This window comes from Eubalaena glacialis, chromosome 8 (assembly GCF_028564815.1).
Source record: "Eubalaena glacialis isolate mEubGla1 chromosome 8, mEubGla1.1.hap2.+ XY, whole genome shotgun sequence".
Lineage (NCBI taxonomy): Eukaryota > Metazoa > Chordata > Mammalia > Artiodactyla > Balaenidae > Eubalaena > Eubalaena glacialis.
Window position 1 is genome coordinate 110,792,998 of NC_083723.1, and position 24,936 is coordinate 110,817,933.

General features: G+C 36.9%; 1 protein-coding gene across 1 annotated transcript in view; it reads left to right on the plus strand.

Moving 5' to 3' along the window:
* AGBL3 (AGBL carboxypeptidase 3) overlaps window positions 1-22,774 on the plus strand; it is a 120,813-nt gene extending 98,039 nt beyond the window's left edge. The window contains 1 exon segment of the mRNA XM_061198260.1: window positions 22,369-22,774. Coding sequence (XP_061054243.1) covers window positions 22,369-22,774 — 406 coding nt within the window.
* The last annotated feature ends 2,162 nt before the right edge of the window (window positions 22,775-24,936 follow it).

Here is a 24,936-nt window from a genome sequence, read left to right on the forward strand (position 1 = left end):
TTTTATTAATGGATAATTCCTTTTTTAAAAGCATTACTGTGGATATTTCAAGCATAAACAAAAGTAGAATAGAATAATGAACCACTGGTGCCCGTCACCCACCCTTAATAGTTATCAGCATCCTGCTATTCTTGTTTCATCTATATTCCCACTGCTTTTTTTTTTTTTTTGCTAAGGTAGTTAAAGCAAAGTCAGCAAATCATATTGTTTTGCCCATAAATAGTTCAGTGTATATCTCTAACTAGATAAACAAAGCATAATGTATTTCTTGCTTTTATTCTAAGTGTATTCTACTTTTTCTTATGCTGTCTACATATCAATTTAGGCATCATAATTATAAGTAACACTGCTACATCCTTTAAAATGTCTACCTATTCTCCTTCAGGCTTTACTTAGGGTTCTTTTTTCCCCCCTCTCTCTACCTCTGTATATTGAATTTTTTTAAATTGTGTTAAAATACACATGACATAAAATTTACCATCTTAACTCTTTTTAAGTGTCAAGTTCAGCAGTGTTAAGTACATTCACACTGTTGTGCACACAATCTCCAGAACTATTTTTGTCTTGCAAAACTGAAACGCCATACCCATTAAACAACAACTGCCCATTCCTCCCTCCTCCCAGCCCCTGGCAACTATCCTACTTTGACTGACTATTCTCGGGATCCCATATAAGTGGAATCAAATATTTGGAAGACAAATACAGTATTTGTCTTTTTGTGACTAGCTTATTTCACTTAGCATAATGTCCTCAAGGTTCATCTATGTTGTAGCAGGTGTCAGAATTTCCTTCCTTTTTAAGGCTGAATGACATTCCATTGTATATATACCACATTTTGCTTATCCATTCATCCATCGATGGGCACTTGGGTTGCTTCCACCTTTTGGCTATTGTGAATAATGCTACTATGAACATGGATGTACAAATAACTCTTCAAGACACTGCTATCAGTTCTTCGGGGAATATACCCAGAAGTGGAATTGCTGGATCATATGGTAATTCTATTTTCAATTTTTTAAGGAACCACCATACTGTTCTCCATATTGACTACACCATTTTACATTCCAACCAACACTGCACAAGGGTTTTAATCTCCCCACATCCTTGCCTACACTTATTATTTTCTGTTTTTTGACAATAGCCATCCTAATGGGTATGGGGTGGAATAAACACTTTTAAAATGAACTTTATTTTTTAAAACAGTTTTCTACACATTTTAATGTTATTATACTCTTATCACAATTAACAAAATAAACAATAATTCCTTCATATCATCTAATAAAGAAGGGATTTCTAACATGCTCTTACCATAGTTTTCACTATATCTCCATCCTTCTATTTCCTCAAACAGAAGCCTTGGAGCCACCGCTGATTTCACTCTTCTTTTCTCACCCCACATCTAATTCATTAGAAAATCCCAAAATATATTCAGGATACTTCCCTCCCCCACTCACTTCTCACCCTTCTGGCAACTGCCACCACCCCGGTCCAAGCTACCATCCTCTCTCCTAAATTATTTCAGTAGCCTTCTAAAAGATCTCCCTGCCTGTTTACCCTTACCCCTGTTCAATCTGTTCTCAACTCATCAACCAGCATGATCCTCTTAGAGCAAATCTCAGATGTGACACTCTTCAAAGCCTTCCAGTGGCTCCCTATTTCACACTCAGTAAAAATCAAAGTCCTTACAATGGCCTGTGAGGCCTTATGTGAACTAAGTCCAAGTTACCTATCTGAGCTCATATTACCTTATATCTTTCCCTTTGTTCATTCTGCTTTAGTCACTTGTCCCATCTTGGTGTTCCTTGAACACACTACCATGCTCCTAGCTCAGGGCCTTTGCACTTACTATTCCCCTTGCCTAGAACGCTCTTCCCTCTGATAGCTGCTTGACTCGTTCCCTAACTCCTTTGACGTGGAAGCTTCGCAGGGAGGCCTTCTCTGAACACCTTTTAAAGAACAGAAATCAGCCCCTCCCCCAAGAATTCTCTATTCCCCTTCCCAGCTTTATTTTCTCCCGTAAATTTTTTATTATCTGACATAGATATCTTATTTGTTTGTTTATTTTCTGCCTCATAATTAAAGTATAAGCTTCAGATGGATAAGAATTTTTAGATAGAATGTTTAGCAGATAATGCTCAATATGTAACTGCTTAATCAATTCAGTTTATATATCTATACATATTTTTATGGTTGCTCCCCAGATCTCCAGTACAACTTAAAAAGCAATATGAAAGAATGTCCATCTTTCCAAAGCAAGAAGCCTGGAGTAAACTGGACAGATGATGAAAAAAGAATCTACAGCAATAAAAAAACAGCTGAAACTCAAGAAATATTGCAGTATTTGCTCCCCATCATGAAAAGCACTAAAAATGTGCAAACTACTCAGAGAAAACAGATACTCAATCCAATAAGTAAGTCAATACAATTTTGTCATTCTTAGCTATTTAATACATACGCTCTTTTATAAGGAAACAAGGCTTATTAAATTCATTATCCTAAGAAACAAACATAGGCTCTTAAAAATACTGACAGCTACACCATGTTTGACAAAGGGAGAAAGGCCCAAAGCCTTAAGAAAACATTGGATATGTGAAGGAGTAGGTTTTCAGGCCTTATTTGATTGTTTGTTTACATGAAACCATTCATTAATTTGGATCTATGAATAAAGTATGCATTAATAAAGTATGACCACAGCCTGACTTGAAATTTCTTAGGTGTGTTTAAACCTTATAATCCTAGGGGGCAACCGGAATTAGAAATAATTAACCGGAGCTACTTCAGCTTATGGATATTCAGAGGAAAGCAGGAAGGATAAGACCAGATTTCTTTTCAAGATTATAAAAAAGAGCCATCACTAAGGCCAAAAGGAAACTCATATAAATAAAAGTAAGACAATGACAAGCTGAAAACGATAAATATAATACTAATATTATCAACAAATTTTGATAAAGTATTTCTATGTGCTACACACTATTCTGTGTTTATACACACAAACACATTTTATATTCTACACATAAGGAAACTGAGGTACAAAGAGGTTAAGCAATTTGTTCAAGGTCACACAGCCAATAGGTAGCAATTGGATTCAACCCTAACTAGACATTTTGACTGCAGAGTCCTTCATCAGTATGCTTTGACATTTCATAATATAAATGAAAAACAGAGGACCAATATACTTAATGTTCAAAGACTGCCTACAAATCAATGATAAAATTATGAATATTTTAATAGGAAAATGGGCAAAGGCTATGAACCAGAAATTCACAAAAGAAAAAAAAAAAAAAAATGGCCAATGATCATTTTAAAATGTTCAATCTCACTTAAATCCAAGGAGTGAAAATTAAAACAATAATGAAATTCTCTTCATTTTTGTCTCTCAATGGAAGAATTCATTCACTGATTGTTGGAATATAAATGGGTACAATTTCTGGAAGGCAATCCAATAATATATGAAAAATCCTTAATATCTACATTCGTTTTGACTAAGAAATTCCACTTTTAGAAACTGATCCTAAGGAAAAAAACCTAGGAAAGGGCTAGAAGATTTCTGTAGTGATGTTCATTTCAGTATTGCTTATAAGAGCCAAAGAAAAAGAAAAATGAATCTAAATGTCCAACAATAGAAGATTGCTTAAATAAATTATAGTACATCCATAAAGTGAAAGATTATGTAACTATTAAATATATCAGTGTATATTTTAACATGAAATGATGTTCACAATATATGTGAATAAAAGCTGCAGACCAGTTTGATTTGGTATGGTTGCATTTATAGATTATGTATATATATTTAATGTGTGCATACTGTACATACTCAAACACATATATACCTAGAAAAAACTTTGGAAGCACAAATTCTCAACAGTGATTATCGTAACCATTGAAAAAGTATTGGCAGAGTATGATATGATACTCCTCTTCCTGATTTTTTTCTAAATTTTTATTAATGCCTATTTCTTTGCTGTATAATCATCAAAGTCAATAAAAACTACAAAAATAGGCAATTGGTGGCAGTTTCTAGTGGGATGGGGTAGCTATCATGCTGGGGAAGGCAGTGCCTGAAAGAAATTGAACCTAATAGGTCAGCTAATATGAGAGAAGCAAACAGTACAGGCAAACTAGGGATCAAGTATGATAATATCAGCAAAATCAAAAATCAGAAAATTAATAACAAAATACAATGGACCTAGGCAAAGAAACTGAGAAGTTGAGAATCTGGATATAAGCAAGGGGTCTGAGAAGTGACAATTCGGCCATCGCTTGATTTTTAGGCATTATCTTCACAAGAGATTCCTTATATACTTTGAACCTAGACATGTACTCATTGTGGTCTGGCCAGAACCTGAAGGTGTAAATAAATGGTAGTCTTTATTAATTAAGAACTCTTTGGTTACATGTAACAAAATAATTCAAGCTAACTTAATCAAAAAGCATAACATAGGGTAAGGGGGAAGAATTTTAAGAAAATATAAGGCTATTCATGGAAATAAGGGAGAGAATGAACTCAGGCAGGACTCAGGAAAGGCCTGGAACTGGGAATGGAAAGCTATCCATCTTCAGTCTCTGCTTTTCTCTCTCTGCAGAAAAGTCTTCACACCCCTGACTCACAAATTTGTACCCTACAGCAGTTTCACTTAAAACACTGACTCACTATCTGTCATTCCCAATTCTAAATTATAGGAAAGATAATCTGACTGGCAACTATTCCAGTGGGTAGAGGTCAAATAGTTGCAAACATGGCTGACTGAAGCCCTACCCTTGTGGATCTAGAGGCAGTTCCCAGGAAGGGAAAACTTTGCCTGGGCTGGACACTTTCCAGAAGTATCTAATACAGGTATAGGTGGAAATAAGAAAAATTAGGAAAGCCGAAAGCAAAACCATTCTTAACAGATGATCTCACTACATATTTAACATCATCAAAATTGATATTTTTTGCTCTTACAACTTATTACTTTATGGCTGCCTTTTCTCTGTTTTCTATATCCTTTACCTGACTGGCTCAACACACTGACATACGATTTCATGATTACAGGGTAGAGTAAGAATAAGCAAAGAATGAAAAGATCACACCTTTGCTAAACAATTTTAGGCATCAATCCAAGTTTCGACTAAGGAAAGACTACTTAACATATTGGAACAGCCTGCAGAATTATCATGCTTAAGGATATAAAATCTGAATATAATTATAAGACTGGAACTTAAACTGTTTTGTTCTTATGTGAAAATTAATAGGGTATATAGGTGGATTACTAATCAATAGCATATTAGCAAGATGATTTACATCTCTTAAATGTATCTCTGATCAAACATTGGTCAGAGGTCAAACATGGAGGAATAAATCTCATGTTTGGTATTCCATCTGCAAATGATGAAAATTCTTGAGAAAGATTATGCAAATCAAAATCAAATTGGAGAGATTTTTCACTTCCAGGAAGATGAAGTAAATGTATTTTCCCTATTCTTCCACTAAAAACAATTAAAGACCCTAGACATTACATATAAAACAAACATAAGATAACTTTGAAAGGTGGAGAAAAGAAGGTAGACTAGCTAGGGACCTCAAGAGCCAAAAAATGACAACACAGTGGTGAGTGGCCTGGGTTTTCTTTTTGCCTCATATATCCAAGAACTGGAGCTGAAGAAGCCACCAACATAGAAACACCAATGGACACAGACCAAGAAAAAAAGAAAAGAAGACAATAAAAGCCTGCACTATACGACCAAAAGACCTACCAGGAAAAGGATGACCTACCAAAATAGAAAACATATAGATTAAAAACTGCACTACTCCAGCCAAACACTACAGATAAACAGTGGCTCCACTCCCACCCACATAAGCAGAAGCAGAGTGAGGGGTCTAGACTTCCACTCTTATAAGATTATAATGAGGCCTCTCAACCCCCCCTTGTAGGTTGTGTCAAAGAAGGGCAAGTACCAAGTCAGGACTTTCATCCCCACTGGCCTGTAAAGACCCCCTCCCCTGGGTGTCATTGGACACCATGTGGGGAACCTAGACTTCCACACCCACTGGACAAAAATGAGGTGTCTTTCCCCCTCCCCACTACGGTGGTGTCAGAGTAGATCTAGTGGAGAGTCAGAACTTTTACCAATGCCCAGCAGTAATGAGACCACCTCTACCATAGTATCAGTGGAGGCTACATGGGGAGATGAAACTCCCACACCTGTCCAGCAGGAATGAGAAGCTCCTCCCCTCTGGTGTCAGTGGAGTCCAAGTGGGGAACCTGGGCTTCTGCTTCCATCTGTCAGTAATGAGGTCTCACCCCTGCTACAGCAGTTACAAAAAGTCAGCTAAAACAGAAGGTTTAAATAAGATCCAGACTCTCATAACATAATATGAGAATGTCCATGTTTTAATCAGAAATAAATCATCATACCAAGAACCAAGAAGATTAAAACTGATTAGAAAAAATAATCAGTAAATGCAAACAATGAGATGACAGTGATGATAGAATTTTCTGAAAAAGATTTTTAAAACAGTCATGATAAAAAATGCTTCAACAAACACGAACACACTTGAAACAAATGAAAGAAAATATAAAGCCTCAGTGGGGAAAAAAAAAAGTGGGGGCGGGTAGACAGAGAAGGAGAGAAAGAAATAGAAGGTAATAAGAAGAACCAAAGGGAAATTTTTGAATGGAAAAACACAATAACTGAAATTAAAAGCTCAGTGGCTGAACTCAACAGCACAATTGAGGGGACAGAGGAAAGAATCTATGAACTGGAAGAGATAGAACTACAGAAATAACCCAACCTGAACATCAGAGAGAAAAAACAGACTGGAAATACAATGAACAGAGCCTCAGAGACCTGTGGGACTATAAAACAAGATCTAACATTCATATTATCAGAGTCCCAGGAAGAGAGGAGAAAACAGCAAGGCTGAGAAGGTACTCAAAGGTACTCCAAATTTGGCAAGAGACATAAACCTACAGATCAAAAAGCTGAGCAAACCACTAACAGGATAAACCCAAAGAAATCCATGCCAAGATATACCAAAAAAAAAATTTTTTTTTTTTTTGGCTGTGTTGGTCTTTGTTGCTGCTCACGTGCTTTCTCTAGTTGCGGCGAGCGGGGGCTACTCTTTGTTGCTGTGTACGGGCTTCTCTTGTTGCAGAGCACAGGCTCTAGGCATGCGGGCTTCAGTAGTTGCAGTCCCTGGGCTCAGCAGTTGTGGCTCATGGGCTCTAGAGCGCAGGCTCAGCAGTTGTGGTGCACGGGTTTAGCTGCTCCGCGGCACGTGGGATCTTCCCGGACCAGGGATTGAACCCGTGTCCCCTGCATTGGCAGGCAGATTCGTACCCACTGCACCACCAGGGAAGTCCCAATAAACCAAAATTTAACTTCTGAAAACTAAAGAAAAAGAAAAACTCTTGGAGCAGCCAGAGAAAAATGACACCTTATTTATAGAGGAAAACAATTTGAATTACAGTAGATTTCTCATCAAAAACTATGGAGGCTATGGAACTTCCCTGGTGGTCCAGTGGTTAAGACTCCACGCTCCCAATGCAAGGGGCCCAGGTTCAATCCCTGGTCAGGGAACTAGATCCCACATGCATGCCACAACTAAGAGTTCACATGCCGCTACTAAGAGTCTGCATGCTGCAATGAAGATCCTGCACATGGCAACAAAGATCCCACGTGCCACAACTAAGACCCAGCGCAGCCAAATACATAAATAAATAAACTATGGAGGCTAGAAGTGGCACAATGTTTTCAATTATTGAAAGAAAGGAACTGTCAACCCATAATCCTACACCCAGCAAAAATAAAGGAGAACTCAAGAAATGTTCAGATGAAGGAAAACTAAGAGAATTTTTCACTAAAAGACCTACACTAAAAGAATGGCTAATGGAATTTTTCTCAACAGATAGAAAATAATTAAAGGAGGAACATCAGGAAATAAATAACATACTGAGCAAATGTACAGGTAAATATAATGGGATTTCCTTCTCTTCTTGAGTTTTGTAAAATATTTTGATGGTTGAAGCAAAAATTATAACATTGATATAGTTCTAAATGTATATAAAGGAAATATTTAAGACAATTATAAATATTAGAAGGTAAAGGGAGATAAAGGGAGATAAGATATCTACACTCCACTCAAACTGGTAAAATTACACCATGAGATATAAGTTATTCATATGTAATGTAATATTTAGAGTAACCACTCAAAAACCTATTCAAAAAGATACACTCAAAAACACTACAGATAAATAAAAATGGAATTCCCCCAAGTATTCACATTATTCACAGGAAGGCAGGAAAAAGGAAACAATGAGAAAAACCTGAGAACAAACAGAAACAAAAAACAAAACAAAAAGGCAGGCTTATGTCCTAAGATAATAACTATATTAAATGTAAATGGTCTAAATACAACAATTAAAAGACAGAGATTAGAAGAGTGAATTTAAAAATATTACCCAGTGATATGCAGTCCACAAGAAACTCATTTCAAATATGACAGTGTAGGCAGGCTGAAAGTATAAGGATAAAGGACAACATATCATGAAAACAATAAATGAAAGCAGGAGTGACTATGTTAATATAAGACGAAGTGGGTTTCAGAGCAAAGAAAATTACCAGAGACAGAGAGGGACATTATATAATGATAAAAAGGTCAACCAACTAAGAACACATAGTGATCTTATATGTGTATGCACAAAATTATAGAACTACAAAATATGTGAAGCAAAAATTGAAAGGAGAAATAGACAAATCCACAAATGATCAAATCACTAAATGGAAATGCAATAAGGATGTAAAAGAATTCAACACCACTGACCAACAAAATGTAATTTGCATTTATAGTGTACTCCACTCAACAACAGATGAATACACATTCTTTTCAAGTATGCATGCAGCATATATCAAGATAGACTATATCCTGGCCGTAAAACAAACCTCTACATATTTAAAAGAATTTAAATCATATAAAGCATATTCTCTTACCACAATGGCATCAAACTAGAAATCAATGCACAAAGATAACAGAAAAACTCACGAACACTTGAAAATTGTACAACATGCTTATGAAAAATTCATGAGTCAATTCATGAGTCTCAAAGGAAATAAAAACATACACTGAAACGAATGAAAATGAAGACAATATATCAAAATTTGTGGGATGCAGCTAAAGCAGGGCTGGGAAGGACATTTATAGAACTAAACACATACATTAAGAGGAAAAATCGCAAACCAATAAGCTCCAACTGTAAGAACCTATAAAAAGAAGAGCAAAATAAACCCAAAGCAAGTAAAAGGAAGGGAATAATAAAGAGATGAAATTCAAAACAGAAAAATGACACACATAGCATGTTCATGGATTAGAAAACCCAACTGAGTAAAGATGTCAGTTCTTCCCAAATTGATATACAAGTTTTATGTAATTCCTATCAAAATCCCAGCAAGACTTTTTGTAGATATAGAAAAGATTATCCTAAAATATATATACAAAGGTATTAAAATAGCAAAAACAATTTTGAAAAAGAAAGATAACATGGAAAGAATCAGTCTATCTGATTTAAAGACCTTTAATATAGCAACAATAATTAAGAGAATATAGTATGGGAAGAGGAATAGACATACATATCAATGGAACCAAATAAAGAACCAAGAAATAGACCCTATACAAATATCCTTGACTAGTTTTGACAAAAATGCAAAAGCAACTCAATGGAGCAGAAAGAGCCTGTTTAACCAATCTTGCTGCAGCAATTAAACATCCACAGGCCAAATAAATGAACCTTGACCTAAACTCATACCTTATACAAAAAAATAACTCAAAATAGATCATGGACTTAACTGCACAACATGAACCTATAAAACTTTTAGAAAAAAAGAAAACCTTCAGAATCTAGAACTGGACAAAAAGCATGATCCATAAAAGAAAACTTGATAAGTTGGAATTTATCAAAATAACAGCGTTTGCCCTTTGAAAGACCGTTAAGAGGATAAAAAGCAAGCTATAATATTGGAAAAAATTTAAACACAGCCCTCAAACCAAAAATATTAGACTCATGCAAGCTACACAGGACACTCCCACATAAAAACAGCCATTCAAGACCACAACAGATAATTGCTTCTCCTAAACTCACAGAGTCAGAGGAATATAAGTAAAATGAAGAAGCAGAGGAACCACTCTCAATTAAAATATCAAGAGAATTTACCCTGAAAGAACAATGAAATAGATCTATCTAGTCTATTAGACTCTGAGTTCAAAGAGGTAATAAAAATACTGAAGGAATTAAGAAAGGCTATTGATAGAAATGCAGATTACTGTAAAAGGAACTAGAAACTTTAGAAACCAAGTAAAATTAGAAAATGCATTTGCCAAGACAAAAGCTGAGGTAAAGGCAATAAAATAGCAAACTGAATAAGGCAGAAGAATGAATAATTGATCTGCAAGATAGAATATGGAAATCACTCAATCAAAACAGCGGACAGAAAGACCAATGGAAAAAAAAAAAAGCAGTATACGAGACCTATGGGATAATATAAAATGTTCCAATATATGCATAATAGGGATGCCAAAAGGAGAAGAAAGAGAAAAGGGGATCAAAAATGTATTTGAAAAAAATTATGGCTGAAATTTCCTGAAATCTAGAGAAGGAAACAGATATCCAGGTACAGGAAGCACAGAGGGTCCCAAACAAGATGAACACAAACAGACCCACACCAAGATATAGCATAATTAAAAGGGCAAAATTTAAAAGATAAAGAAAAGATTCTAAAGACAGCAAGATAAAAACAGAGTCAGTTACAAGGAATTCCCCATAAGACTATCAGCTGATTTCTCTGCAGATACTCTGTGGGTCAGAAGGGAGTGGCACGATATATTCAAAGTCCTGAAAGGGAAAACCCTATAACCTAGGATACTCTACCCAGCAAGATTATCATTTAGAATAGAAGGGATCAAGAATTTCTCAGACAGGAGGACCTTCAAGATGGTGGAGGAGTAAGACGTGGAGATCACCTTCCTCCCCACAAATACATCAAAAATACATCTACATGTGGAACAACTCCTACAGAACACCTACTGAACGCTGGCAGCAGACCTCAGACTTCCCAAAAGGCAAGAAACTCCCCACATACCTGGGTAGGGCAAAAGAAAAAAGAAAAAACAGAGACAAAAGAATAGGGACAGGACCTGCACCTCTGGGAGGGAGCTGTGAAGGAGGAAAAGCTTCCACACACTAGGAAGATCCTTCACTGATGGAGACGGGGGGGTGGTGGGGGGGAAGCTTCGGAGCCACAGAGTAGAGCGCAGCAACAGGGGTGCAGAGGGCAAAGCAGAGAGATTCCCACACAGAAGATGAGTGCTGACCAGCACCCACCAGCCTGAGAGGCTTGTCTGCTCACCTGCTGGGGCAGGTGGGGGCTGGGAGCTGAGGCTCCGGCTTCGGAGGTCAGATCCCAGGGAGAGGACTGGGGTTGGCTGCGTGAACACTGCCTGAAGGGGGCTAATGCGCCACAGCTAGCTGGGAGGGAGTCCGGGAAAAAATCTGGACCTGCCTAACATGCAAGAGACCATTGTTTCAGGGTGCACGAGGAGAGGGGATTCAGAGGACCGCCTAAATGAGCTCCAGAGATGGGCACGAGCCGCGGCTATCAGCGCAGACCCCAGAGACGGGCATGAGACGCTAAGGCTGCTGCTGCAGCCACCAAGAACCCTGTGTGCAAGCACAGGTCACTATCCACACCTCCCCTCCTGGGAGCCTGTGCAGCCTGCCACTGCCAGGGTCCCATGATCCAGGGACAACTTCCCCGGGAGAACACATGACATGCCTCAGGCTGTTACAACGTCATGCAGAGGCAGAACACATGGCATGCCTCAGGCTGTTACAACATCATGCCAGCCTCTGCCACTGCAGGCTCGCCCGGCATTTCATACCCCTCCCTCCCCACTGCCTGAGTGAGCCAGAGCCCCCTAATCAGCTGCTTCTTTAACCCCACCCTGTCTGAGCGGGAACATGCCCACAGGTGACCTACACGCAGAGGTGAGGCCAAATCCAAAGCTGAACCCCAGGAGCTGTGCAAACAAAGAAGAGAAAGGGAAATCTCTCCCAGCAGCCTCAGGAGCAGCGGATTAAATCTCCACAATCAACCTGATGTACCCTGCATCTGTGGAATACCTGAATAAACAACGAATCATCCCAAAATTCAGGCGGTGGACTTTGGGAGCAATGATATATATATTTTTTTCCTTTTTCTCCTTTTGTGAGTGTGTATGTGTATGCTTCTTTGTGTGCTTTTGTCTGTATAGCTTTGCTTTTACCATTTGTCCTAGGGTTCTATCTGTCCGGTTTTTTGTTTTTTTTTTTTTCAGTATAGTTTTTAGCACTTGTTATCATTGGTGGATTTGTTTTTTGGTTTGGTTGCTCTCTTCTTTCTTTCTTTTTTTTAATTACATTTTAATATTTTTAATTTTTAATAATAATTTATTATTTTAATAAATTTATTTTATTTTTCCTCCCTCTCCCTCTCCCTCTCCCTCCCTCTCTCTTTCTTTCTTTCTTTCTCCCTTTTATTCTGAGCCGTGTGGATGACAGGGTCTTGGTGCTCCAGCCGGGCATCAGGCCTGTGCCTCTGAGGTGAGGGAACCGAGTTCAGGACACTGGTCCACCAGAGACCTCCCAGATCCACGTAACATCAAACGGCGAAAACTCTCCCAGAGATATCCATCTCAACACTAAGACCCAGCTCCACTCAATGACCAGCAAGCTACAGTGCTGGACACCCCATGCCAAACAACTAGCAAGACAGGAACACAACCCCACGCATTAGCAGAGAGGTAGCCTAAAATCATAATAAGGTCACAGATTCCCCAAAACACCCCACTGGATGCGGACCTGCCCATCAGAAATACAAAATCCAACCTCATCCACCAGAACGCAGGCACCAGTCCCCTCCACCAGGAAACCTACACAAGCCACTGAACCAACCTTACCCACTGGGGGCAGAACCAAAACCAACGGGAACTACGAACCTGCAGCCTGTGAAAAGGAGACCCCAAACACAGTAAGTTAAGCAAAATGAGAAGACAGACAAATAAACAGCAGATGAAGGAGCAAGGTAAAAACCCACCAGACCAAACAAATGGAGAGGAAATAGGCAGTCTACCTGAAAAAGAATTCAGAGTAATGATAGTAAAGATGATCCAAAATCTTGGAAATAGAATGGAGAAAATACAAGAAACGTTTAACAAGGACCTAGAAGAACTAAAGAGCAAACAAACAATGATGAACAACACAATAAATTAAATTAAAAATTCTCTAGAAGGAATCAATAGCAGAATAACTGAGGCAGAAGAACGGATAAGTGACCTGAAAGATAAAATAGTGGAAATAACTACCGCAGAACAGAACAAAGAAAAAAGAATGAAAAGAATTGAGGACAGTCTCACAGACCTCTGGGACAACATTAAACACATCAACATTTAAATTATAGGGGTCCCAGAAGAAGAGAAAAAAACGGGGCTCAAAAAATATTTGAAGAGATTATAGTTGAAAACTTCCCTAATATGGGAAAGGAAATAGTCAATCAAGTCCACGAAGTGCAGAGAGTCCCATACAGGATAAATCCAAGGAGAAACACGCCAAGACACATATTAATCAAACTATCAAAAATTAAGTACAAAAAAAAATATTAAAAGCAGCAAGCAAAAAGCAACAAATACCATACAAGGGAATCCCCATAAGGTTAACAACTGATCTTTCAGCAGACACTCTGCAAGCCAGAAGGGAGTGGCAGGACATATTTAAAGTGATGAAAGGGAAAAACCTACAACCAAGATTACTCTACCCAGCAAGGATCTCATTCAGATTCGACAGAGAAATTAAAACCTTTACAGACAAGCAAAAGCTAAGAGAATATAGCACCACCAAACCAGCTTTACAACAAATGCTAAAGGAACTTATCTAGGCAGGAAACACAAGAGAAGGAAAAGACCTACAAAAACAAACCCAAAACAATTAAGAAAATGGTAATAGGAACATACATATCAATAATTACCTTAAATACAAATGGATTAAATGCTCCAACCAAAAGACACAGACTGGCTGAATGGATACAAAAACAAGACCCGTATATATGCTGTCTACAAGAGACCCACTTCAGACCTAGGGAAACATGCAGACTGAAAGTGAGGGGACGGAAGAAGATATTCCATGCAAATGGAAATCAAAAGAAGCTGGAGTAGCAATTCTCATAGACAAAATAGACTTTACAACAAAGACTATTACAAGAGACAAAGAAGGACACTACATAATGATCAAGGGATCAATCCAACAAGAAGATATAACAATTGTAAATATTTATGCACCCAACATAGGAGCACCTCAATACATAAGGCAAATGCTAACAACCATAAAAGGGGAAATCGACAGTAACACAATCATAGTATGGGACTTTAACACCCCACTTTCACCAATGGACAGAGCATCCAAAATGAAAATAAATAAGGAAACACAAGCTTTAAAGGACATATTAAGCAAGATGGACTTAATTGATATTTATAGGACATTCCACCCAAAAACAACAGAATACACCTTCTTCTCAAGAGCTCATGGAACATTCTCCAGGATAGATCATATCTTGGGTCACAAATCAAGCCTTGGTAAATTTAAGAAAATTGAAATCATATCAAGTATCCTTTCTGATCACAACGCTATGAGACTAGATATCAATTATAGGAAAAAAACTGTAAAAAGTACAAACACATGGAGGCTAAACAATACGCTACTAACTAACCAAGATATCACTGAAGAAATCAAAGAGGAAATCAAAAAATACCTAGAAACAAATGACAATGAAAACACGACGACCCAAAACCTACGGGATGCAGCAAAAGCAGTTCTAAGAGGGAACTTTACAGCAATACAATCCTACCTCAAGAAACAAGAAAAATCTCAAAAAAACCAACCAAACATACACCTAAAGCAATTAGAGAAAGAACAACAAAAACAACCCCAAAGTTAGCAGAAGGAAAGAAATCATAAAGATCAGATCAGAAATAAATGAAAAAGAAATGAAGGAAATGATAGCAAAGATCAATAAAACTAAAAGCTGGTTCTTCAAGAAGATAAACAAAATTGATAAACCATTAGCCAGACTCATCAAGAAAAAAAGAGAGAAGACTCAAATCAATAGAATTAGAAATGAAAAAGGAGAAGTAACAACTGACACTGCAGAAATACAAAGGATCATGAGCGATTCCTACAACCAACTATATGCCAATAAAATGGACAACCTGGAAGAAATGGACAAATTCTTAGAAAAGCACTACCTTCCAAAACTGAACAAGAAATAGAAAATATAAACAGAACAATCACAAGCACTGAAATTGAAACTGTGATTAAAAATCTTCCAACAAACAAAAGCCCAGGACCAGATGGCTTCACAGGCAAATCCTATCAAACATTTAGAGAAGAGCTAACACCTATCCTTCTAAAACTCTTCCGAAATATAGAAGAGGGAGGAACACTCCCAAACTCATTCTAGGAGGCCATCATCACCCTGATACAAAAACCAGACAAAGATGTCACAAAGAAAGAAAACTACAGGCCAGTATCACTGATGAACATAGAGGCAAAAATCCTCCACAAAATACTAGCAAACAGAATCCAAGAGCACATTAAAAGGATCACGCACCATGATCAAGTGGGGTTTATCCCAGGAATGCAGGGATTCTTCAATATATGCAAATCAATCAATGTGATACACCATATCAACAAATTGAAGGATAAAAACCATATGATAATCTCAACAGATGCAGAAAAAGCTTTTGACAAAATTTAACAATGATTTATGATAAAAACCCTCCGGAAAGTAGGCATAGAGGGAACTTTCCTCAACATAATAAAGACCATTTATGACAAACCCACAGCCAACATCGTTCTCAATGGTGAAAAACTGAAACCATTTCCACTAAGATCAGGAACAAGACAAGGTTGCCCACTCTCACCACTATTATTCAACATAGTTTTGGAAGTTTTAGCCACAGCCATCAGAGAAGAAAAAGAAATAAAAGGAATCCAAATCAGAAAAGAAGAAGTAAAACTGTCACTCTTTGCAGATGACATGATACTATACATAGAGAATCCTAAAGATGCTACCAGAAAACTACTAGAGCTAATCAATGAATTTGGTAAAGTAGCAGGACACAAAATTAATGCACAGAAATCTCTTGCATTCCTATACACTATTGATGAGATATCTGAAAGAGAAATTAGGGAAACCCTCCCATTTACCACTGCAACAAAAAGAATAAAATACCTAGGAATAAACCTACTTAAGGAGACAAAAGAACTGTATGCAGAAAACTATAAGACACTGATGAAAGAAATTAAAGATGATACAAACAGATGGAGAGATATACCATGTTCTTGGATTGGAAGAATCAACATTGTGAAAATGACTATACTACCCAAAGCAATCTACAGATTCAATGCAATCCCTATCAAACTACCAATGGCATTTTTCACAGAACTAGAACAAAAAATTTCACAATTTGTATGGAAACACAAAAGACCCCGAATAGCCAAAGCAATCTTGAGAAAGAAAAACGGAGCTGGAGGAATCAGGCTCCCTGACTTCAGACTATACTACAAAGCTACAGTAATCAAGACAGTATGGTACTGGCACAGAAACAGAAATATAGATTAATGGAACAGGAGAGAAAGCTCAGAGATAAACCCACACACATATGGTCACCTTATCTTTGATAAAGGAGGCAAGAGTATACAATGGAGAAAAGACAGCCTCTTCTATAAGTGGTGCTAGAAAAACTAGACAGCTACATGTAAAAGAACGAAATTAGAACACACCCTAACACCATACACAAAAATAAACTCACAATGGATTAAAGACCTAAATGTAAGACCTAAATATAAAACTCTTAGAGGAAAACATAGGCAGAACACTCTATGACATAAATCACAGCAAGATCCTTTTTGACCCACCTCCTAGAGAAATGGAAATAAAAACAAAAATAAACAAATGGGACCTAATGAAACTTAAAAGCTTTTGCACAGCAAAGGAAAACATAAACAAGACCAAAAGACAACCCTCAGAATGGGAGAAAATATTTGCAAATGAAGCAGCTGACAAAGGATTAATCTCCAAAATTTACAAGCAGCTGATGCAGCTCAATATCAAAAAAACAAACAACCCAATCCAAAAATGGGCAGAAGACATAAATAGACATTTCTCCAAAGAAGATAAACAGATAGCCAACAAATACATGAAAGAATGCTCAACATCACTAATCATTAGAGAAATGCAAATCAAAACTACAATGAGGTATCACCTCACAGCGGTTAGAATGGCCATCATCAAAAAATCTACAAACAATAAGTGCTGGAGAGGGTGTGGAGAAAAGGAACCCTCTTGCACTGTTGGTGGGAATGTAAATGGATACAGCCACTATGGAGAACAGTATGAAGGTTCCTTATAAAACTAAAACTAGAACTACCATACGACCCAGCAATCCCACTACTGAGCATATACCCTGAGAAAACCATAATTCAAAGAGTCACGCACCACAATATTCATTGCAGCTCTATTTACAATAGCCAGGTCATGGAAGCAACCTAAATGCCCATCGACAGATGAATGGATAAAGAAGATATGGCACATATATACAATGGAATGTTACTCAGCCATAAGAAGAAACAAAATTGAGTTATTTGTAGTGAGGTGGATGGACCTAGAGTCGGTCATACAGAGTGAAGTAAGTCAGAAAAACAAATACTGTATGCTAACACATATATATGGAATCTAAAAAAAAAAAAAGGTTCTGAAGAACCTAGGGGCAGGACAGGAATAAAGACGCAGACGTAGAGAATGGACTTGACATTGGAAGGGGGAAGGGTAAGCTGGGACGAAGTGAGAGACTGGCACTGACATACGTAAATACCAAATGTAAAATAGATAGCTAGTGGGAAGCAGCTGCATAGCACAGGGAGATCAGCTCCATGCTTTGTGACCACCTAGAGGGGTGGGATAGGGAGGGTGGGAGGGAGACGCAAGAGGGAGGGGATATGGTTATATGGGTATATACGTATACATATAGCTGATTCACTTTGTTATACAGCAGAAATTAACACAACATTGTAAAGCAATTATACCAATAAAGGTGTTAAAATAAATAAATAAATACATAAAAATTAAAAATCCAATGGGAAAAAAAATTTTCTCAGACAAGCAAAAATTAGAAGAATACTAAACCTATGCTAAAAGAAATATTGAAAGGTCTTCTCTAAATAGAAAAGAAGAATCTATAGGAAAGAGATAAACACAATTGGAAAGTAAATCACTTAAATAAGCCAGTATACAGATCAAATAGAAAAAAAATTTTTTTTAATTTGTATATGTGAAAGTGATTATAACTACAATGAATAGCAAAAGGATCAATATGAAGATGTAAAAGAGGACATCAAAATCATAGAATGTGTCGGAGGGAAGTAAGAAAATGTAGATTTTTTTTTTGAGATTGTATTTGAGCCTATATGACTACCAGTCTAAAGCAAGTAGATATAGTAATGGGTTAACATTCTTGAAAATCAGGGTAACCACAAATCAAAAACCTAAAATAGATCCACAAAAACCAAAAAGAATAGAGCAAAAGCATAATATAAAAGAAAACCATCAAACCACAAAAGGAAAAAGAAAAAGAAAGGAATAAAGAAGAAATACAAAATCAACTGGAAAACAAGGTTTAAAATGGCAGTATATTCATAACTATCAATAATTACCTTAGGGACTTCCCTGGTGGTCCAGTGGTAAAGAATCCGCCTTCCAATGCAGGGGACGTGGGTTCGATCCCTAGTCAGAGAACTAAGATCCCACATGCTGCAGGGCAACTAAGCCCACGCACCACAACTACTGAGCTCCTGGGCCTCAACTAGAGAGCCTGCGTGCCGCAAACTACAGAGCCCATGCACTCTGGAACCCACGCGCCACAACTACAGAGCCCACGCACCCTGGAGCCTGCACGCCATAACTAGAGAGAGAAAACCTGCATGCCACAACTAGAGAGAAGCCTGCGTGCCACAACGAAAGATCCCACATGCCTCAACGAAGATCCCGCATACCGCAACTAAGACCCGATGCAGCCAAAAATAAATAAATAAACAAATAATAGAAAATCCTTTAAAAAATTTAGCTTAAATGTCAATAGACTAAATGCTCCAATCAAAAGACACAGAGTGGCAGATTGAATAATAAAACATAACCTATAATATGCTGCCTACAAAAGACTCACTTTAGGGTGAAAGACACACACAGATTAAAGTGAGGTGATGGAAAAGGAAATTTCATGTAAGTGGAAATGACAAGAAAACAAGGGTAGCAATACTCATATCAGACAAAATAGACTTTAAAACAAAGGCCATAAAGAAAGGCAATAAAGGACATTATATAATGATAAAGGGATCAATACAAGAAGAGGATATTGTACTCATTAACATATATGCACCCAACATAGGAGCACCTAAATATATAAAACAAATAGCAGCAGACATAAAGTAAGAAATTGACGGGGATATAATAATAGTAGGATACTTTAATACCCCACTGACATCAATGGACATATCTTCCAAACGTCAAACCAATAAGGCAACAGAGATCCTAAATGATACAATACAACAGTTAGACTTAATTGATATTTTCAGGACATTACATCCAAAAAAAAAACACACACACACACAGAATACACATTCTTTTCAAGTGCACATGGAACATTCTCCAGGATTGAGAGAATTAGTATAATTCTCCATGGAACAGAATAAAGAAAAAAGAACAAAAAGAAATGAGGACAGTCTCAAAGACCTCTGGGACAACATTAAATGCACCAACATTTGAATTACAGGGGTCCCAGAAGAAGAAGAAAAAGAGAAAGGGCCTGAGAAATATTTGAAGAGATTATAGTCAAAAACCTCCCTAACATGGGAAAGGAAATAGTCACCCAAGTCCAGGAAGCGCAGAGAGTCCCATACAATATAAACCCAAGGAGGAACACACCGAGACACATACTAATCAAAAAAGCCTACAAATAATAAAGGCTGGAGAAGGTGTGGAGAAAAAAGGAACCCTCCTACACTGTTGGTGGGAATGTAAATTGGTGCAGCCACAATGGAAAACAGTATGGAGGTTCCTTAAAAAACTAAAAATAGAGTTGCCATATGATCCAGCAATCCCACTCCTGGGCATATATCCAGAAAAAACTCTAATTTGAAAAGATACATGCACCCCAATATTCAGAGCAACACTATTTAAAATAGCCAAGACATGGAAGCAACCAAATGTCCATCAACAGATGAATGGATAAAGGAGATGTGGTACATGTATACAATGGAATATTACTCAGCCATAAAAATAATGAAATAATGCCATTTGCAGCAACATGGATGGATCTAGAGATTATCATACTAAGTGAAGTCAGGAAGAGTAAGACAAATACCATATGATATCACTTATATGTGGAATCTAAAATGATACAAATGAACTTATTTATGAAAGAGAACTAGACTCACAGACACAGAAAACGAACTTATGGTTGCCAAAGTGGAAAGGGAGTGGGGGAGAGATAAATTAGGAGTTTGGGATTAGCAGATACAAACTACTATATATAAAATAAATAAACAATAAGGTCCTACTGTATAGCACAAGGAACTATATTCAATATTCTGTAATAAGCCATAATAGAATATGAAAACAATATATATATGTATAACTGAATCACTTTCTGTACACCAGAAACTAACACACTGTAAATCAACTATACTTCAATTTAAAAAATAAAAATAAAATAATAATAATAAAAATAACATAAAACACACAAGTAGGGAAAAAAACTCAACAGTAAGAAAACAAATAGTTCATTTAGAAAATGGGCAAAAGACATGAATTGATATTTCACCATACAGAATATACAGATGGCACATAAGCCATGAAAAGATGTTCCACATCATTAGCCATTAGGGAAATGCAATTAAAACCACAATGAGATATCACCACACACCTATCAGAATGGCTATAATAAAAAATAGTGAGAACACCAAATGCTGATGAGGATGCAAAGAAATTGGGTTACTCACATACTGCTGGTAGGAATCTAAAATAGTACAGTCATTCTGGAAAATAGCTTGGCAGTTTCTTTAAAACCAAATATATAACAACCATATGACCCAGCAATTGCTCTCCTGAGCATTAATCCCAGAGGAATGAAGCCTTATGTTCACAAACCTGTACACAAACGTTTATAGCAGCTCTATTTGTAACAGCCATAAACTGGCAACAATCCGCATGTCCTTCAATGGATGAATCATTAAACAAACTGGTACATCCATGCCATGAACTACTACTCAATAATGAGGAATGAACTACTGATACACAAAACAACCTGGATGAGTCTCCAGAGAGTTATGCTGGGTGAAAAAAGCCAATCGCAAAAGGTTACATATGGTAACCACATTCTCGAAATAACAAAATTATGTAATTTGGACAACAGACTGACTGGCAGGAATTAAGGAGGGGATGAGGAAGGAGGAAAGTAGGTATGACAGTAAAAGGGAAACATGAGGGGACTGTTCTGTATCTTGACTATATCTACGGCAATATCCTGACTGTGTTACTGTTTACAGTTTTGCAAGATATTACATTTAGGGGAAACTGGGTGAAGGGTACATTACATCTCTCTATATTATTTCTTACAACTGTAGGTGGGTCTACAATTATCTCAAAATTAAGAGTTTAATTTAAAATACTGTTGATATTCTATGGTTAAAAAATGGAATTCTAAAGAAAAACTGAGAGATTTTAGGTAGCGACAATTAGTAATTTATAAAACCTCCCTCTCGAGGAAAACTTCCCTCTCTTGGACTCATATCGATCCCTTTACTGACTACAGGGGGGAAAAAATTTAGAGCATGTATACTGAGTTGATTCTAACAGAATAAACAAAGTAGGTTTTTAGAGCAAAGTAGAATTTTAGAGAACATTTCCTTCAACTAGATGCATAAGTAAGGAGCTAAGGCCCAGAATGGCCGTTATATTAGGAAGCCTGGGGTCAGGGCAGGTATCCAAATAAACATACCCTCTAGGCATTCAGAAATACAAGATTGGAGTAGTGCTGAAAATTCATGACCAGAAATGAAGTTAGATCATTCCCACAGAAATAAAGGTAAGAATCTTAAGGGAGAATGGAAGGAAAAAATCAGCAATATTGATTTTTTCCTTTTTTCACCAAAAGGAAAAAAAAATATGATTTATACTATGACAATACCTAAGGACTACAAATACTTATGGTACGTATTGGGCAAAAACTCACATATTTCATTTCTTTCCTAGACTAAACCCATCTACTTACATAAAGAAATACAGCACATCTTGGACACCACCCAGAAATGCCCCTTTGATAAGCCAAAGGACTCTTATGGTAAGCTCCTCAGAATGGCTCCAGTCTGTGTCCCAGAAGTCATTTGAAAGTTTGTCACCTCTCAAAGGGCCCAAAAAGAGGAAAAAACATTCTCGAGTCAAGGCCACAAAGACTAGATACATGAAACCTATCAGCAGCAAATGGGAGACTATTCCCTCAAGTTCTGAGAAGGATGCAGACAAGAGCCTGCAAACTGAAGAATCCAACCAGCAAGACTCTATGCAAACAGCCCCCCATCCAACTAAAAATACAGGAGAGCAACCAAAAAAGAAGGATGGACAACCCACCTTTCGTTTGAAATTGCAAAGGGACAAATAATCTAGCTTCATGCTGCTTTTTGAAAACTGTGGATGAAAGATAACATATGCTTACACAGTAAAATGAAAAAGAAAAGAAAGAGAAAGAAAAGCCCTCCTGGTCCTTCTATCCCTGTGCCACCCCCTACATGTTCATGTGCATGTACTAAACTACAGATTTTAGATATCCCATCTTCTTTAGTTGGAACATCTTTCAGAGAGTTAGAAGGAAATCTAGAGAAAATAGAGAAAATTAAAAATCACTTTGATATTTATATTTAATTTTTGTCAAGATGAAAAAAAAAATCTCTGAACTTTTGATTTCTTCTGAAATGACTTATTCATACAACACCAAAAGACTAAGACCTCAAAGAAGGAATGACATGTACTATCACTGACATTAATGTCCCTACTAGGCACTTTAATGAATCAGTCAACAAACATCGTGTCTGCAGTGTGTTAGAAACCACTAGTGATATAAAAGACATTCCTGTATTTTTACTAGTGTATAATAATTGTACATATAAAACATACATGACTAAAATAATTGCAGAATAAGACAGTGCACAGTAAAGTACTAAGTTGTGTACCACCAATAATTAGAGAATATACTACATATTAAAAGATGCTAATTGCACAGAAGAAAAGTTTGACACAAAATGGCACAAAAATGCATAGATTACTGTTTAAATAGTCATTTTACTTCTCAAAATTTAGCAAAAGTGTAAAAGATTAGATGTGCAGTTTCTGTTAGAGCTGATGAGTGTACATCTCCAGCCATTTATTCAGTGTGAAAGCAAGTGGAGCACCTCACAGTTTGTCACTCATAAGACAGTGAGTACTGGTGAGATTCCTAAAGGACACTGCAGAGAAACAGGTATGTCAGGCAAATAAGTCGAGATGGATGCGGTGAGAAAACAGTCAATCAGCCTGTAGTTGCAGGTCAACAGTGGCATCCATTACAGGATGAGGCTAATGAGGATCAGGCAATGAAGATCCCACGTGCTGCAACTAAGAGCTGGTGCCCCCAAATAAACAAATATTTTAAAATAATAATAATAACCTGCCAAAAGAGAAATCACCAGGCCCAGATGAGTTCACTGATGAATTCTACCAAGAATTTAAGAAAGAAATTATACCAATTCTCTACAATCTCTTCCAGAAGACAGAAGCAGAAGGACTACTTCCTAACATATTCTATGGGGCCAGCATTACCCTAATGCTAAAACCAGACAAAATATTGTAAGAAAGGAAAATTACCAATATCTCTTGTGATCATAGATGCAAAAATACTCAACAAAATATTAGAAACATAAGTCAATAATGTATACAAATAATTATACACCACAGTCAAGTCAGCTTTATTCTAGGTATTCACATCTGGTTTAACATTCAGATATCAATATAATCCATCACATCAACAGAATAAGGAAGAAAAATTATATGATAACATCAATAGATACAGAAAAAGAGTTTGACAAAATCCCACACCCATTCATGATTAAAAACTCTCAGCAAATTAAGAATGGAGGGAAACTTCCTCAATTTGATAAAGAATATCTACCAAAAAATCTTCAACTCACGATCATACTTAATGATGAAACAAGATACTGCCCTGTTAAGATCAGAAACAAGGCAAAGGTATCTGCTCTCCCATTCCTATTCAACATCATACTCGAAGCCCTAGGTAATTCATTAAGACAAGGAAATAAAAGGAAGAAATAAAACTGTATTTGTTCACAGAATACATGATTATCTATGTAGAGAATCCGAAAGAATCAACAAAAAAAAAACCTGCTGGAAGTAATAAGCAATTATAGCAAGGTTGCAAGATACAAAGTTAATATACCGAAGTAAATTGCTATCTTATATACCAGCAATGAATCCTGTAATTTGAAATTAAAAACACAATACCATCTACATTGGCACCAAAAATTCAAATACTTAGGTATAAATCAAATATGTTCAAGATCTATATGAGGAATACTGCAAAACTCTGATGAAAGAAATCAAAGAGCTAAATAAATGGAGAGACAGTCCATGTACATGGATAAGAAGACTCACTACTGTCGAGATGTCAGTTCTTCCCAACTTGATCTATAGAGTCAATGAAATCCCAATCAAAATTCTAGCAAATTGTCAACAAACTTGATTCTGAAGTTTATATAGAAGGATTAGGACTTC